Source organism: Zonotrichia leucophrys, chromosome 2, assembly GCF_028769735.1.
Source record: "Zonotrichia leucophrys gambelii isolate GWCS_2022_RI chromosome 2, RI_Zleu_2.0, whole genome shotgun sequence".
Lineage (NCBI taxonomy): Eukaryota > Metazoa > Chordata > Aves > Passeriformes > Passerellidae > Zonotrichia > Zonotrichia leucophrys.
This window is the reverse complement of record NC_088171.1, coordinates 19,864,402-19,882,215: the sequence shown is the minus strand read 5'-3', so window position 1 is coordinate 19,882,215 and position 17,814 is coordinate 19,864,402. Positions and strand designations below refer to the sequence as shown.

General features: G+C 36.0%; 2 protein-coding genes across 9 annotated transcripts in view; both read right to left on the bottom strand.

Annotated features, from left to right (window-relative positions):
• The window catches only part of LOC135443674 (LIM zinc-binding domain-containing Nebulette), a 247,650-nt gene that overhangs the window by 25,593 nt on the left and 204,243 nt on the right, over positions 1-17,814 (bottom strand). For both annotated transcript variants that reach the window (XM_064704156.1, XM_064704155.1), the window contains one exon: positions 7,608-7,779. In XM_064704156.1, coding sequence (XP_064560226.1) covers positions 7,608-7,779 — 172 coding nt within the window. The remainder of the gene's footprint in view (positions 1-7,607; positions 7,780-17,814) is intronic.
• Positions 11,519-17,814, bottom strand: part of LOC135443672 (nebulette-like) — a 99,038-nt gene continuing 92,742 nt past the window's right edge. For 6 of the 7 annotated variants that reach the window (XM_064704150.1, XM_064704148.1, XM_064704153.1 and 3 more), the window contains 3 exons: positions 17,035-17,127; positions 13,795-13,887; positions 11,519-13,376 (listed from right to left, as the gene is read on the bottom strand). In XM_064704150.1, coding sequence (XP_064560220.1) covers positions 13,233-13,376; positions 13,795-13,887; positions 17,035-17,127 — 330 coding nt within the window. In that variant the 3' untranslated portion in view covers positions 11,519-13,232. The remainder of the gene's footprint in view (positions 13,377-13,794; positions 13,888-17,034; positions 17,128-17,814) is intronic. The other variant, XM_064704152.1, reaches the window with a different exon arrangement.

Below are 17,814 nucleotides of genomic sequence, written 5' to 3'. Positions count from 1 at the left end.
GATTATTAAAATGAAAGCCCATGAACTGCATCACCTTGCTGAAAAGTGTTAACAATTGTTTCCCATTTTACCTGCAATACTCTAAAATAACAGGGAATTTTCTGAACTTACATAATGCAAAAAATCTACTGATTTTGTAGAGAAGGACCCATGGTTCAGCTCACCATCATAATCTAAAATTACAGTCAGGGAACAAAATAGAAAGAAGTAATTCTAATGAACAATGTTAGTAGATTCACTGTGATGTTATGACTGAAATTCCCCAAGAGAAGAGAGAGCTATTTAGATCTGAATACGCCTTTAACATCTGGTATCAAGTCAGAGAGCCAGCTAAGGGCTGGGAAGAGGTAGTTAAGGAACAATTCCATCAGCTGTGGCCAGCAAAGATTTGAATTATGCATCGAATATCAGTAAAGGTACCTAAACTAAAGTAGCAATTGAACAATGCAGGAATATGTGAAATATGATGAGACAAGGTCAAAGACGCTCAGAGATTGTAAAATTGGTTACATGTCTCCAACTGTCTTTCATGTTGGCATGCCATCAGATAGAACAATGGCCAATGAGAAACTCTGCTAATCTAAGAGTACAAACTCCACCAGGAACAGCCATGGAATCTCACCAAAATAGATTTGCTTCTCATTTATGTTATAAGAAACATTATATAAAGGTCATGGGCAGACTTGTCTTGTGGCTATGTGCAAAATGACCTTTTGAATGGGATTAAAAGATTGGCATTTTTGGCCAAAGATGCTATCTTCTGCTAGCTCTCTCTAAGTGTGTCCACAGAAATGGCATTTTCTTGTAAATCATTAGGATTATGTTCAGTTACTTAGCTGTGGCACTTATTTCTTCCCTGATATGGGAGCTGTCTACAGGTGCTCAAATGCTGGCTGGTCAGCTGGGTTAAAACAGAAAAACAACCTCTTGCTAAAATACGTTGATCTTGGGAATGATCTGTTCAAGACATCACCACAACAATAGATTCAAATAGAGCCACAAAAAGCAAGCTTACTAGTGCCAGAACTACCACAAAAAGAAAGCCCATTTCCCATTCTCAAGTAGTAAAAAATATCTGTTGAAAATCAAATCGAATCAAGCTGACAAAGCAATGTTGAAATGGTTTTGAATACTTCCAAAGAAAAGATCAGAACAGCTATAGACAAACAATGTGCACTGGACTGTGAAAGCCACTTTGCACCATCACAGGAAGAGAAAAAAACAACATAAATGTGCATTATTGTTATCATCTATTAAAAGAGTTGAGAATATAGTTAAAATATCAAACATGATAGTCAGATATGATAAAAGGCAGTACATTTCTGTCAAAGATATGTATTTCTTTCTTTGTTCAGAGTTAGCACAGCAGTCTGAACACCTTCTCCCTCACCCACTCCTAATCAGAGCTGCTTGTATGTATTTACACAGCACTCATAAAAAGCTAGACTCCATAAGCACCAGTCAACACAGTAACATATTACTCCAGTGAATGGGAGAACATAAACAAGCCCAGTCTACAATTAGGATGCCTTAAAATCTTCTAAAAGCCTGGGTAATTTAATGTTGTGTAAGCAATGAATTGGTTTCGTACAAGAAAAAGAAAAAAAGGAACCCTTTGAATAACCTTTCCAAAGCCTCATTTTTTCACAACTGAGAAGCAGAAATCACTACTTTTGAAAAACATCTACTTAGAATGCAATGATTCAGAATATTTTCACTTCATCAGTCAAGTCCAGTACATACTGTAACACCACTAGGATGACTAGACCCTTATGCATAATTTTCCTAAATTTTCTTCTAATCAACAGCATCAAACAAGTACGCAATGTGGGTTTGTACCTGAGAATGCAGGTTTGTCAAAGTATTCTAATATTAATCCTTGTTAAACCATAAGAGACTACATAAACTTCCCAGCTGAATGAAAAAAACTAGAGAGCCACAACATCCTGCATAATTGAATACAGGAAAAAGTACTTTAGTCACTAAGATACTATGATATACTCGATTTACCCACTGAAAAGCCCAAGGAAAATATGTGGATTTTCAGGTTAAAGGTGTATTTCATCAGTTACACTGTGTCATTCAAGAGAAAAAATAAAAACAGATTCATGTACATTTTGCAAAAACACAACACAATTTCTTTAAAGCACTGTAAATAGGAGTTAGCAGGGCTTTGGAGCCAACAGCATCACCAAAACTGTGAAAGAGAATCTACAATAGAATGATATGGCACACAGAAACTGCGCAGTCTTGCTTTGCTTTCTCTGTCAATCAGGCAATAGTTTACAAAACTTCTACTTGTGACTACACAAGGATAAGGAGTTAATACAGGCCTGTGAAGTCTCAACACACTGCAACGGTGCTGTTAGTGAAAAAAGGTGGGAACAAAGGGTACCTCCTTCATCAGATGGCCTTGTTATCTCACTGCAGTAAGAAAAGGTAGGGTTCGTGTCAGAGCCATCTGACTTATAATCTCCCAGACTGGTAGAATGTAAATACTGCTTACTGTAACGGCTTGCTCTTTCTACAAAGGTAGAAAGAAATAAAGAATATCACAGTAAATAGATGATGGAAGTGCAAAGACAAGCAACAAGATAAACCCCACCACTGCTAACATTGCTATTCATACCCTGATGGCATTTCAATTAGAGAAAAGTAAATTCTTTGCAATTTTGTTTCCATTTTGAGCATCATTAGTTCCAAAGCTTGCTTCAAAATCTAATGCAACTAAGCTTGTTCCTTGCAGTAAAAGAATAACCGAAATGGAAGGTGGTATTGAGATACCAGAAAGGGAAGGGATAAAGATAAAGAATACAAAAATTTTCAGTGGAAAATCAAATGATTCCTTTATCCCAGCATACATTCAAGTGCATGTGGAAATACAGCTGTGTTGCTCCAAAGAATATTTAAAGAACCAAAGTAGCAAAGGAAATGCATGTGAAAAATTACACATTCAAAATGAACACTCCTATGCAGGAAAAGAATCAATAAAGTTGTAAAACCAAAACCCACTCCCTGTTTATTACATTACTTTCTCTCCTTTTCCATGTATCCTAAAATTATTAACATCTTGGACTTCAAAAAATAGAACAAAGCATAATGTTATGTGCCATATAGGCAAAATGTGCATGGAAAATAAATCAATTTTGTAAATAGGTCACTTTCTAGAACTCTGAAATTTTATAAGGTCCAACTATTTGAAAATTCTACTTATAGCAAGGACAAAGTAGGTCAATTCTTTTTAAATGGCTACTTGTAAGTGGCATGAATACCTTGTTAAGAGAAGATTTATTTCACTATTTCTTTTCTGCACATACAATTACTGCTGAAGTTCCTATAAAATACTGCTTTTAAACTACAACGGTTATAAATATATATACAAGTATGCTTATAAAACATGTGGCTGGCATATTGACCTGAAAATTTACAGTATCAACTTAGTTTCACAAACATGAAAAGCTGAACTGGGGAAAAGTCAGGATAAAAGCAATACCAGAAAGCATATGCAGACTCCTAGACTGAATATTGTCCTCCAGAGGATCAATGTCGAAGATGGAGCCAGGATCTGTGCGCCAAACTTTAAGATCTTTTTCCAAAGCACAGAAAGTATAAGACAAACAAACAACAAAGGAAGTAAAAGCATGAAAGGAATGAGATTTAACAATCAATAATCAATTTCCTTCATCTAGAAATTAACTAAAATACCTAGATATTCACCTGAAGAGATCAGAAAGCCTAATTTCCTGCTTAAAAGAACTTAGTGCATTAATTTTAAGCACTGACATTACTTTAAGGAGACTTTTGCTCCCAATTTTTTTACATTTTCTAAACATGACCATAGTTCTTAAGTCTAAAAAAATGGGAATCAGTTAATTATCACATATTAGAGCTCTCTTCCAGTAGCAGAACCAAAATCATGAGAGCTATAAGATTATTTCCCCAGTTCACCAGCAGCACCCTTATGTGTGGAGATGTTGCAGTGTACATCCCTATTGCTGACAGCTGGCAGTACACAGCTCCACAGCTGACAGAGACACTACAGAGTCTCCTTTGTTTATAGCAGAGATCATGTCAGCATAAGAAGAATAAGGGCCATAGCTCATCCAAAATAAAATTCTACTGATTGCTTAATTCATGTAAACTCAAAAGTATCTATCTTTCTTAATTAATATAAAAAAAATGAACTAAGACGACAAATTCAGCTGTAAAATTTTGCATTGTACACATCTACCATAGGATATAATTACGTCCACTCTTGAACTTAACAAGTAATTCCCTGTGCCAGTGTGTGCCCAGGTGGCCAAGAGGCCAATGGCATCCTGGCCTGGATCAGCACCAGAGGGGCCAGCAGGACCAGGGCAGAGATCATCCCCCTGTTCTCAGCACTGGTGAGGCCACATCCCAAATCCTGGGTTCAGTTTTGGGTGCCTCAATTCAGGAAGGGCATTGATAGGGTGGGGAGAGTCCAGGGAAGGGCAATGGAGCTGGGGAAGGGTCTGGAGCACAAATCTGATGAGGGGAGGCAGAGATAGCTGGGGGTGTTTAGCCTGGAGAAAAGGAGGCTCAGGGTGACCTTGTCATTTTCTACAACTGCCTGAAAGAGGTTGCAGTGATGTGGGAATAGGTCTGTCCTCCCACGTAACAAGTGATAGGATGTGAGAAAATGGCCCCAAGTGTGCCAGGGGAGGCTTATATATTGGATATTACGAAAAGGTCCCTCACTGAAAGGGTTGTCAAGCACTGGAACAGGTTGCCCAGGGAAGTGGCTGAGTTACCATCCCTGGAGATGTTTAAAAGGTGTGTTGACATGATGCTTGAGGACATGGTTTTGTGGTGGGCTTGACAGTCCTGGGTTAATGGTTGCATTTGATGGTCCTAATGGTCTTGGCTAATCTAAATGATTCTATGATATCTGATATGTCTAAAATTAATAAATCTTTTAATTTCTTCAAACCAGTTTCAACTAAAACCTTGATGTAAAATATAATCAGTCAAAGCACAAATCTACCAGATCACACATTTTTGCTATAGCTTCTTCTTGGGCAGATCTGGCTTCAAGATTTACTCCATATACTGGAAGCAGGAAAAAAACTGTCCTCCCAGATTTGTTCTTTTGCTGGTTTGAGAGATACCAAGCTAAGTAATGGATTGTAGGTAAAGTAGGACTGTGAGGACCCCAAATATTACATGTTTCAAATGATTAATAGCCTAGATGCAATGGAAAGAACAGAGAGAGCTAGCAAAATAAATCCCATGGCTTTAGAATACATTCAATGTATTCACATTGCAGATTATCAACCACAACTCCCATAAGGTGAGGCGTAGTGCTAACTCCTTCCTGCCAAGATAAATTATAGCTAACTCAAAGACTTTTGATAAACAATGTGTGATTTCTAATAGAGATAAATTATGCACCTACATAAAGCACTGACAGGCATGAGAAGGGGTAGGGGAATTGGTGAACACCCAACTTGTCCTATTTGATTATGCCTTGGCAAGTGAAAATATAAGTATGGCTTCATGGCAGCACCAGTGCAAGAGTCATTGATTTGTATTGATTTTATCCATCTCTGTAGTCTGAAATAACATACATACAATCAGAATCCTGGCAATATATAACACAAAACAGTTTTTATTCCCTGGTAGCTTTTGCCAAGGTAAAATATCCTTATATTCATGTGAGAATTGTGGTTTCTCTTTAGTAACAGATCCAAAACTCACCAACAACAATTTATCTTGATGGGTTTAGAATGGCTTAGTAGGGTTAAAACTAGTGTCTATTTGCCAGGGCAATGTCATTAATTTTCGTAACCAGGCATTTGAAAGAGTAGCTCTAGTTTCACCAATAATACATTAAAAATCAACCAGAGGGATTCTGACACAGTTTTCCTAACTGGCTGAACAATTTACTGCTACAAATAAAACTCACGAGAGTCCTAAGCACATTTTTTCAGTTTGCAAATTTTTTTTTGAGTTGCCAAGGACATTTCATGATCAGGGAGCTCACTGCTTCTTTCTAAACAAGTAGATATTATAATTGCAATTTTATTCCAAAAAAGCTCTAGCTGAAATAGTCATGGCCTTTTTCCTTTACATAGTTGTACAATTTTTGCTGTTTGGCAGGCATGGGAAATTAAGAATGTCTTTGTGTTTTGATACTGGAGTATTTTCAGATGATAAATAATTATATATATTTCAGTCCTTGCAGCTCACAAATCTGTCTCAGGGATGTCCTTCATTCCAATCTGCTTGTCCTAGCTTCATCTGCTGAACATGGGATTGCACACATGGCTCTTACACAGGGCTACAGCACGCATGCAGTGCAGCAGAGAGCAGGAGGCTTGTAGCATACACTAAAGAGCAAATTGCAAACTGAATGTCACAGTGCAATTTCACAGAAGCCTTTTTGTTTTTCTTTGGCTGCACCACAACTATGAAAGTGAGTAGTGATGGAAGATCAACAGCACCTGCCCCAGGCAGAGCTCTCTTAACACACACTTTTGGGAAACCCCTTCTCATATACTGTAGCTACGGACACATAAAGAATGGCAACAAAAAAGGAAAGAAATAAACTTCCTTATGTGGGGGAGACTTATTTGGAGACTTTAAGGAACAGACTGAGAAAGCATCTGCCAGGAATAATGTAGTTAACCTTGCTGTAGGCAGGAGGATGGCCTATGTGACCAACAAGTTAGTCCATTTCACCTGCATATTCTCTGAGTTTTGAGATGCAAACTTAAAATCAGCCTCCCTGTTATCAACTATATATGAAGAATTTTAGAGTGCTATCTCAGTATGGCTTTTTTGTATGCAGATCCTCTGGGGATCATGGCTGCAAAGCACAGAAAAACAGAAATGGGACACACAAAAAACGAAGTGGAAATGAGAAGAAAAAAGGAAATGAGAAGAAAAAAAAAATATTACCGCTTCCTTTGCTGTAGCAGACTTGCTGAGTTTTCAGCAATTTCAAATATCCACTTTGATTTTTAAACAGAGCTCATTATGGTTATGCCAAATAATAACTTTATGCTATACCTTGTCTTTACATATGAATCTAATCTGCATTCTACCCCTTGAACACCCATCCTTGGGTCATCTTTCAGAACACCATGTCTCAACACTGGTATTTGGCTTACCAGAGATCTAATGAGTTAATGATGAATTATAGCTTGAGATATTTTGAAAGCTGTGTGAAATTGTGAAACACAAGGTAAACAGATGTATGCAGTTCTGAAGAAATTACTGACTGACAGAAAGGGAAATTTCAAACTGGCCTGCAAAATTTAAACATTGACAACTTGCAGAATCAGTTTTAATAATTTTTCTTTTGTGTAAAATTGTAAAACTTTGACCTACCTTTTAGAGTCAAAATTCAAATTTAAAGTAATAGTAATAACTATCCATGTATTTTTTTAAAGTTACAGATCAAATAACAATATATCTCCCATTCATTCCCGTTATGACTTCTCTAGAAGCTGACACAGAACCTGCAGATCAACCATAAGTTTCATGGCGAGAAAAGAGAGAAAATGGAATCTGGAGAGCACAAACAGGGGCCTTCATCTTCCCCACCATACCTTCAATAACAACAGTATTTAACAGCTTACCAACAATTATTCCAGGTCTTCTATCCATTTCAACAATATGTGGATGCACACCCTTGTATGCAGCATCACTCACAATTTGGGTGTTTTTTCGTACACGCTCTGTTATAGGATCATCTACCACGGGGGTGAAACCTCTGCCCTTTGTCTTCTCAAAATCTTCATGATATTTTACCTAGAAAAACAAGGAGAATTACATTTTTCCCCAGGTTACAATTGACAGCAAATGGTTATTCTGTGCAGGAACACATATATGTCTGGTTTATGAGGCACTCATATACTTTGACTTTGCACCATAACAGAATTGTTATGCACATGAGATAGGCTGGATGGCCAGCCAAGTATTTGCTATCACCTTAACTAGTTTTTATTATATTTTATTATCAATTTCTCATTTCCATTGATACTGAATTGGACATTAGCTTAAGCAGCAAAGCATCATCCTACTATCTCACAGGACACAAAACAGCCCTGCCCTCAGGAGGTCATCTGGTGCATTCCCTTCTTCTCTACAACAGGATAGCTGTCTACTGATGCAGACAAATATATCTGCCAGTAAAAATATTCCAGCAGTAGTAGTTCTAAAGAACTCAAGCATTTTCATTCACTGATAATTTTGACTAGAGGCACAGTATCACACAACATGTATATTTCACCCTTTTGTTTTATCATACGTCAGCTGCCTTTAAAAATAGGTTTTTAGAAAGAACAAGAGTTATTCTGAACTGCTTACTTCAACAGAAAATATTATAAAAAAGGACATTAGAGTAGAAAGTGTTACAGCACCAAGTGTTGGAACAAAACCTCAGTATTAGTAAGAGTTATAAAGGTAGTACTGCTGATTATGCATATTTACATTATAAATAACTTAATCATCAATTCATTAAATTGACAAACATTCTCACACAAGCTGATGCACACAAAACAACTCATTCCAAGAACCAAAGTCACGCAGAAACCAGGAACATGCACAGGCACAAGGTGAAGTGTGTCACCTAATCCAGTGAAATTGTGATGCTCAAATGATGTGTGTACATTTTTAAAGGAAAAAAAAAACCAAAAGAACGGACATTTAACTGTTAGAAAACTGTTTATTAGTATTTCGAAAATGTTCATTACACTCCTATGCAGTTAGCAAACACTCCCTCTACAGGTGTAAGAAGAAAATATTCCTTCCATACCTGAGGAGAGAGTTTCATTAGTTACCTATATTAATGGAAGGCAAAATCCAGTGGAAGTCAAGTGCCATTCCTTAGAAGGCTCTAGTCACAGGAAGAAAGTACCCTACCATTGAGATGTTGTTTTGTGTTTCTTTGACATGCCTTAGCTCAGGTGTGTCTAGAAGCACACTACGTCTACCTTTCATCTGCCTCTGATCACTGCTGTACTTGACCTGCAAAACAGCAACAACAGCACAGGTGAATTTTCTTTGCTTACAGTAGGAAGGATGGTGAGAATCACACCATGCAACTGTACCTTTCCAAACCACAATGCCCAACAGTTCTCTTCTTTAACTCATGTGCCAATAAATTATTTCACAGTGAGGATACAGATGAACTTGTACACTGGTAAGGCCAAAAGGCACATTTACCCCATCAATCACTTACTCAAAATAACATATTTATTTGAAAGCTGAAATTTGTGACTGTTTGAATGGCATAAGGGAAAAAATTCATTTATCAACTGAAAAATAAGATAAATACTAAGGAAACACCACTGTGACTTAGAACGTCCTTAATCCATGTTTGTGTGGTGATGATAAGCTAGCTACCTTCTTATTACCAAGACAGACACAGAGTCTGTGAGACTGGAATTACCTGAGAAATCCAGGGAATTCAATCCTTACAAGAGGATTAATTCTTTGGAAGGCTTATAACTCCCATTCAATAGCTAGTCTTTACTAGCAGCACAAAGCAACATGTCTGGGAGGAATCTGAATATTTTGTTTCCTAAATAAATGTTTGGGCTCTGGGTTTTGTGCATCAGTAAGTACTGAATCACTTACACCACATTTCTCCTGATTAGCTTATTTTGTGGCATTTTACAGACTAGTAAAGATAAGATGGCTAATTACCTGTTAAAGAAATGGTTAATTACCTGTTAAAGAAAAAAAATCCACCCAAAATCCTAAAACAGGGAAAGTAACCGATCCTACTTATTGGTTTGGGAGTGAGTACTCTTACAGTTTTTTCTGTCTTGTTGAATTCTTCTACCAATGGCCTCTCTTAGCTCTACATTGCACCATGACCTGTGCACTGTGTTAGTTAATATTCTAGATTTACCTATATATTCACACTCGAAGTATTACTTGTTAAATGAGTCATGCAAACCTATTTCAACATGTGTTTGTGATGAGAAAAATCATGTATTGAAACTGTCTAACCCTCCTTAAGATTATATATTGGCTAAGAAAGCAAACCCATGAAAATATATATCTTGGTATCTGTGTTTCACAGGTAAGTTTCAAGTAATGCAGGAGAAACAAAAATATATGGTATTGCATAATCTTCAAAGCCTTCTTAATTAAGCAGTAAATTCTCTTAGAAAATATATTCAGCTACATATGCTTTTGAATATAAGGCATTTTCTGGACAGAATAATTACAGTCAACATAGGCTGATTTTTATCTTTCTCATTAACACAGAGGAGTTTTTATCCCTGTAAATCTTGAGAAACAAAGTGAATGAGTCACTTGGAGAAACACATTTAATTTTCACAAATTAAAAAAATTACTCAAAGATTAGAACTGTTGTGAGATTTTCCTCTTATTTTCAACTACACACCTCAAAAATAATTGACTTTGGTAAATATTCATGAGCATTTTTAGAACATGATTAAGACATATGCGGTAACAATGTCAGATTCCGTACCTTTGTCCTTAGACATATTCCCTGATAAATTCAACCTACTTTTCACTCCTACACTCAGTTCTCAAGCGTTCATTACTTGTAATTCTCTTCTGCCACAGTGATTCTGCATGAAACTTCTTCTATTTACCATCTGCAGTGACTTTGCCATGGATTTTGTTTCAGTGTCGAGGACAGACTGCAACATAACTGGTCTTATCCTTTACTCCATCAGGCTTTTTGCACTTTTTCCTTGTTCCTTAATAGAATTGTCTCATGCTTCTTACACTGCTTTAGTAGCAATTACATTTTATTACCATAAAAGCCAAGAAATAGTTTTTATCTTACTCTTTAGTATTTAGCCACGGGACCTATTTAGAACCACTCAGCTCTAACACACGTGGTATGTCACAGAATGGAATGGACACTTCCATGTTTTGAATCACAAAAAAAAGACATTTGCACTGAGGTTAAATTCTCATTTCCTTTTTTTTCTTTACTGCAAAGAATTACTGACCTCTAGTGACTCTCTCCTTGAAAAATACTGACACCAACACAACCACTTACTTTTTTTTGCAAAAATAACCAGACAGCCCTGAATATGTTTGTTGCACATATATGCAAGTCCATGTCCTCAAAGAATAAAACCAATATCTCATCAGTGAATGATGTAGTTGGCTTTCTTTGACATAGCAAATGTAAAAGGAAAAGCATATCCATGTTTATATTTCTACAGCAACTGAAAAATCTGAATGACAAAAAGATTCAAACAACTTGCCGAGCTGATATTATCTTGATTCTTCTTGACTCTCTCCATCTCAGGAGTGACACTCACAGCAGTAGCTTTGCCAGGCTGCTCTCTGTAGTGAATCTATTATTTAACAGAATAAAATATATATTCATACTATTTCAGGTATAGCAACATATCCTTGTTTTATATAAAAATGCATGACTTCAAAGGTCATCCAGGAAACAACAGAAAAGCTAAAATGCATCTGAAGTTTATTACAATATATAAAACTTGATTTTTGAAAGACAACCTTGAATTTTTTTTAATGTGCAAGCTGTTCATTAATGCATTTCTGTGGATATATACCCACAATGTGCACAAAATATCTGGCATTTACCAGACTGGTTATTGGCTCTACAGAGAAATAACTCATATTTGGAATGGGATTAAGCCACATATAATGCAGTAAAGGCAAGCAGAGCATATGAAAAACTGAATTTAATAAAGGTCCACTGTAAATACATATTTGTCAAGACAGAGAAATTCCATAAGTTCTCCACCTATATTCTAAATTCTATATATTACATATTCAAAGGTGATTAAACACAGAGGGTGCAGTACATCAGACAACTGCCAATTGAATCCAGCCTAATTTCACCATGTATTTATTTAAATGTACTGTAGGAATACCCCCTTCATCATTCTGTAATCAAAAACATTGCATTAACTGCATTAAATGCACACCCAAGGCTGGATCAGGATCTAAAGCAGATCAGGACAGGATGTGGCACTGACAGACCAAGCAATCTAAAGTTAACTCCAGCCCCACATGCTGGGAAGTCAGATATGGTAAATATTTAGTAACAGATTCTGGCAACAAATTCATATCAAATCATATATTTTTATGCAAAATAAATGCTTCCATACAAAAGCAAGAGCTTGGGTTTAATTGATAAGGTTAACTGTGCAGATACATTATGCTCATAATTCTGCAGTGCACTGTGGCAGTAAGGCAGCTATTGCTTTTAAGCAATTTTCTTCCAGCACAACACAATTTTGGTCCTTCCACACCAATGTATTCCAATTGAAAAATTAATGTCTTACTAAAACTATAGTAAACTTTTAAATTGATTATACTTGCAAATTAACATTTATAAAGGTAAAATGAATATTCAAGAATTGATGCTTCTAGAAATGGCTGAAGTTAACAAATACTCACTCAAAGCTATTCAGGTGACTTGAAAAGAATTTAAACTTCCCAGTGAAATTTTCACAACACAAAAATTGGTGAAGAGTAAACAGTGTGAGTAGAAGTAGTATACAGGCTGGTTTGGAAAAAGGAAAGCCGTTTTTGAACAGAATACATTCTAGGAAATCTAGATATATCAACAGGAATCCAGAAGTTGAGTTAGAGGGACAGAATTCTTGAAAATTGTGACTTAAAATTATTTTGGTGAATGCAGTAGAAAGCACCCAGGGAGACACTGCAGCTGTTTGTGCACCCATGTCCCACAGCTGCTGATGGCAGCTCTCAGTGAGGAGAGTGCCTGGTCTCCCATGGACTCATCAAGAGGGTGCAACTTCATCAGTGCAGGAAGTCAGTAGCATGCTCCAGTCCTTGCCTCCTTCTCTGTACCCCTGCAAATGGTTATCTCAGCCATTAAATACTGAATTCTGATTGGGAGGTTACTGAGGAACCAGAAGGAGACAGGTAAGAGAGCAGAAGTTTGAGCACAGCTGTAGCTAATTTCTCACAAAGCAAAGAAAAATAAAACTGGAAACAGATATTTTGTTTAAAAAAAAAAGAAATGTCAAGATTTTCTGCAAATATCCAAGGAAGAGAATAACATCTCAAAGCATTGCAGCCATTTCTTTAACAAAATATGCGATGGTTCACCTGCCACTTCCCAAACCAAGAAAAGCCTTCTCACAAATGCTTCCTAAGAGAAGATTTTCAAATAATTCCATTACTTGAATTTGAACACATTACAATACATTAGTTTCCACCCAGACTAAGGAAAAGGCATCATTTCAGAATGCAGAACTTCATGTTCATCTTCTGCACCCAAAAATTACACAAAGTATTAAAGGATAGCAACTTCCCATGCTGACATTCTCTTGATTCCTCTTGACTCTTTCCATCTCAGGGGTGACACTCATGGGTGTAGCTTTGCAGAGCTGTTCTTTGTACTGAACCTAGCAAACATGTCAGAAGGTATTAGAACAGAGATTTCCAAGTAACAGAAATACGTAAGTGTGCTAGACATCACTACAGAGCACATTGCATTTGGATGGAAAGTACCATTCCTTAATAATCAATCCCATCTTCCCACACAATACTTAGTTCTCCCCCTCTGGCAGTCCTTCTATTTCAAACACACACAATTGTTATTTCAACAGGAATACTTCACTCTCATTCTTTTGAATCGAAGTGCAAGACTGAGGAATTATCATTATTATGATTATTATGATAATAAATTATTACCATTAATTGATTAAATTGGTCTTTTTGGACGAACAGAAAGTAGCACAAACACCACAGACATATTCACCAAGACACAAGCACATTTAATACAGCAGAGAGAATTGTGCAAGAAATGAAAACATGGCACACATTACTGATATTCTTCTGGTTTTCCTTAACTCTCCTTAGTTCAGGTGGATCAGAAATAGTTGTTGCACGCCGAATTTCCTCCTTGTATTTAATCTGCACAATAGATATTACAAAAATATTACCAATTTAAAGAAGAGAGAGATTGGTACTAAAACACATCTATCACTTTATACCCTTACACATATTGCATTACTAGACCACATCTACTGACACCATTGGCCTGAAAAGCAACAGTTGTACTTAATTTCTAAAACAGTCTGCTAGGGTCTCTGATGTATCTTGTTTGATGCAATGCAGCAGAGAGTGCTTAAAACAATTCTAGTGTACTAAAACTCTTACAGTGGGAATATACATCACATGGGATTGTGGCTATTTTCACCATAACTGGGGTGCTGCATAGACTACTTGGAGATCAACACCACTTTGAAAATTACTTGGTCTTACTATTTACTTGCTGGAGTCTACCAGTCCATTTCAGAAGCCAACCTTCTAGGTGTTCCTAAAAGGGTAAATGGCTTCAAAGTCTCATTGAATTTCTTTAAAAACACAAGAGACACACAGGTAAGAACGTAGTTGTCTGGAGTGTTGAAACCTTTGCAGGTGCTGTCAGATATTTACTGGTTTTTTCCTAACATTTAATTTTCATCTCTCTTCTCAAGACATGTTACTTCTGGAGAATGCCCAATTTCATAGCACAGACAAAACAACTTGTTTTCCTCTAAGCTCATACTTGGAAGCTGCTTTGACTGAAATTTATAAATAAATAAAACCAAACCAGCCCAAAGTACAGACCAGGAATGGAAAATCACAGTCCAGACAGTTTAGGACTGGCAAAAACACTATAGCACTAGAAAAAGGGTCTTTTAATAGAGACTATTAGGTAAGTTTAAGAATTGGCAGTGGTACTCATCCTTAAAATGCTGCAAAATATCTGTTACTTGAATTTTAATAAGACTCCAGCTTTGTGGTATTGACTGACATACCACAGGGGTTTCCTCACAGATTTCACACTAACAAAAACACAAATAGATTCTCCCAAAACACTTCTTCTTCCCAGTGCTGTGTCCAATCCTGCCTGCCTCACAATATAAACAAGTTTTTTAAAAATCCTTAGTTATTTGTAGCTTCTCCTCTGAATTCAGCTACAGCCCATGGGTCTGTGGCTTGCTTTGAAAGTTCTGAGAGATCTTGGCTTCTTCCAAACCAATCATCACAACAGGTGAGATAAGCTCAACATCCTTGGCTGTCACCACCTTGGTATTTTAGGCTTTGAAAACGCAATTCTTATGTTTTCCTCCTACATATGTAGTCTGGAAGAATGTGATCACTTTCAGAACATGATTCAATGGGCTTTTTTGTGTGGTTGGTTGTATTATTTTGGTGCCCTGGTGTTTCTTTCAGTGCAAATTTGCTTCACATTCCACATACTAGTTTTGTTTAGCCCAGAAAATAGTTTTAAGGCTGTCCCAAGTTCTTCTGGCTAAATTCAAAAATGCGTGTAAAACATTTAAATCTAATGGATTCAGAATTGGTGTAATTTACCCTTCCTTTGGGACTCCTGTAAATTACACAATACAATTTCCCTCTCACTGACATGTAATTTGAAACATTCTTGTACATTGCCTTTAAATTTGGCATGCTACACCTCTAATAAATATTATACAAGACTAAAGTAATTTCAAGTACACTACATGTAATAAAATACCTTTTGTAAAACATTAACTCTACACAAAGACTAGCAAGGTAAAGGCCATGCTATTTACATAGTACGACTACACCACTAATGCATTTTGTACTTCCCTTGGTAGGTTTTTCCTCAAACGTGTTTACTAGCATACCGATCAACCTTTCATTTTTCCCTCCTCACCACTATTTAGGATTTCTAAAACAGCAAGAACAGTGTACACTATTTTTCTATTTCACTTTGAAATGTATTGTGAAAAACCATTAAAGTAAGACTTCTCCTTTCTGTGTGAAATAAATGTCTGTGGTAACTGGAAATTTAAAAGCAAAATAACAACAAAAAAACTAAACAAAGGAACAAAAAAAAAACACCTCACCCTCAAATCAAGAAAATCAACAGCTTCCCAACCAGCAGGTTTCAATTGTTCAATATCCAACTATTTCAGGATTTAGGACACATGATAGCTTGTGACACTGTGACTCAAAATGACTAGATGAATAGCGATGGATAGAGTAGGAAAAAAATTTAAGGAAAATAAGAGCTTTTCAAAATTTTTTGGAAATTCTCTACTGACTTTACTTTGGTGGGAAATTAGGTGTTTAACATTATACAATAAACAATGAAATTCTATGAGAATAAGTGTCCAGAGATCCTAATTCATATTTTAACTAATACTTAAACACAACATAGTGTCATGTCTCTACATTATTTTTGGACTTTACTTTAAATAAAAAAATCTAATAATTATAAAATCATGTCACAAACATAAAAACTGCCCCAGAGGAGTCCCCACCAAATATAAAAAGGAAATGAACAACACATTTACAAGGGTTTTCTGCTTGGCAGTCACTTTCCAGGTTTTTTCCAAGTTTTGCCGCATATTTAGCAGAAGATGATGTATTATTTGAAGAAAACTTTCATTTTGATATTTTATTTTAATCTCCCTATTAAAGTGTCAAAGACATTGGGCATCCTTAGATAAACAAAATCAATTCAGAACTAATCTCATCAGTTCCACAGATCAACTTGTGCCCAGCACGTAAAGACCCAACTCTCCACCTTTTCACATAGGTGAAATCTGGACACAGTTTTTCTCATCTTGAAGTACAAACTGTATCAAGTCTTATGCAATACATAAGTCTCTAACAGAACATGACAGACTTTCTTTTTTGTCACATGGTATTTTTCTAAACTGTAAATACTGCTGCTGTTCAGTCTGTCATATGGGAAATGCATCTCATATTTCTCACTCCTGAGAGTGAGAAGTTTTCCTATCAACAAACCTTGAACAAAACACTTTCCTCAAACGTTTAGTTAAATTTTTTTTTTTTTTCTTAATGTTTCAATTTGAATCTCTATCTTTGGACACAGAAGTAGTACAGTAGAGGGGAGTTCTAGCTGTGCTAAAGTAGAGCTCTGTATACAAAATCCAGTGGACAACTATTTTAATGAGATGTGTGATAAGAAAATGAAGAACTTTTAAGTAAAAAAAAAGGTAAAAAAAATTTGCTCCACCTTTTACTCACATAAGAATATTTTATGATAATAGCACTTACCGAACTAATATTCTGTTGATTTTTCTTTACTCTTTCAATCTCTGGAGTATCTTTTACAGCTGTGCCAGCTCCTACTTCCTTCTTATAAAACACCTTCATTTCCCCAAAAGAAAAGATAATTATGAGACTGTTAGCAATGCAAATGCTAGTTCTCATAAAAGGGCTGGGCAATTTTCCAAGTTCCAAATTGGTCTGGCTATAAATCTTGCTAAGAAAGCAAATACTTTAATTTTTCATAAACAAGACTAATTGTCAATAACTATGATAACATTGTTTTCAGCTGTAACCCAGATAATATATTCTCATTCTTTAAACTGATCTCAGTATTTTTAAGTATTTGGCATATTTAAATTTGGAAAAAAATATTAGAATTTATATAATAATGTATAAAGTTTTACAAATGTAACTTTATGCTCGAGTAATTTCATTCATTTCAATGTTATTGAAGGTACATGCAGGAGTTGATTTGGTTTCTGCAGTCTTCAGATCTTAAAATACAGTGAGAAGTGAACAGACATTACTATTATTTCTAAGTTAACAAACTAGAAAATTGAAATATTCATGGAAAAATAACCATAACAAACCAGACCTACAATCCAAGTCATGCAATTTTTGACTCCTAGATTCAAGCCAGAAAGCTGAGGACTATCTAAAACCAAAAGTCACTTCCTAAAAGATACACATGCTGTTTATAAAATTCTATTTCAATTGTTTCAGTAAAGGATAAACACAAAGCACATCAGTAGAATCAATCATTTGAAGTTACTGAAAGAGATAGTA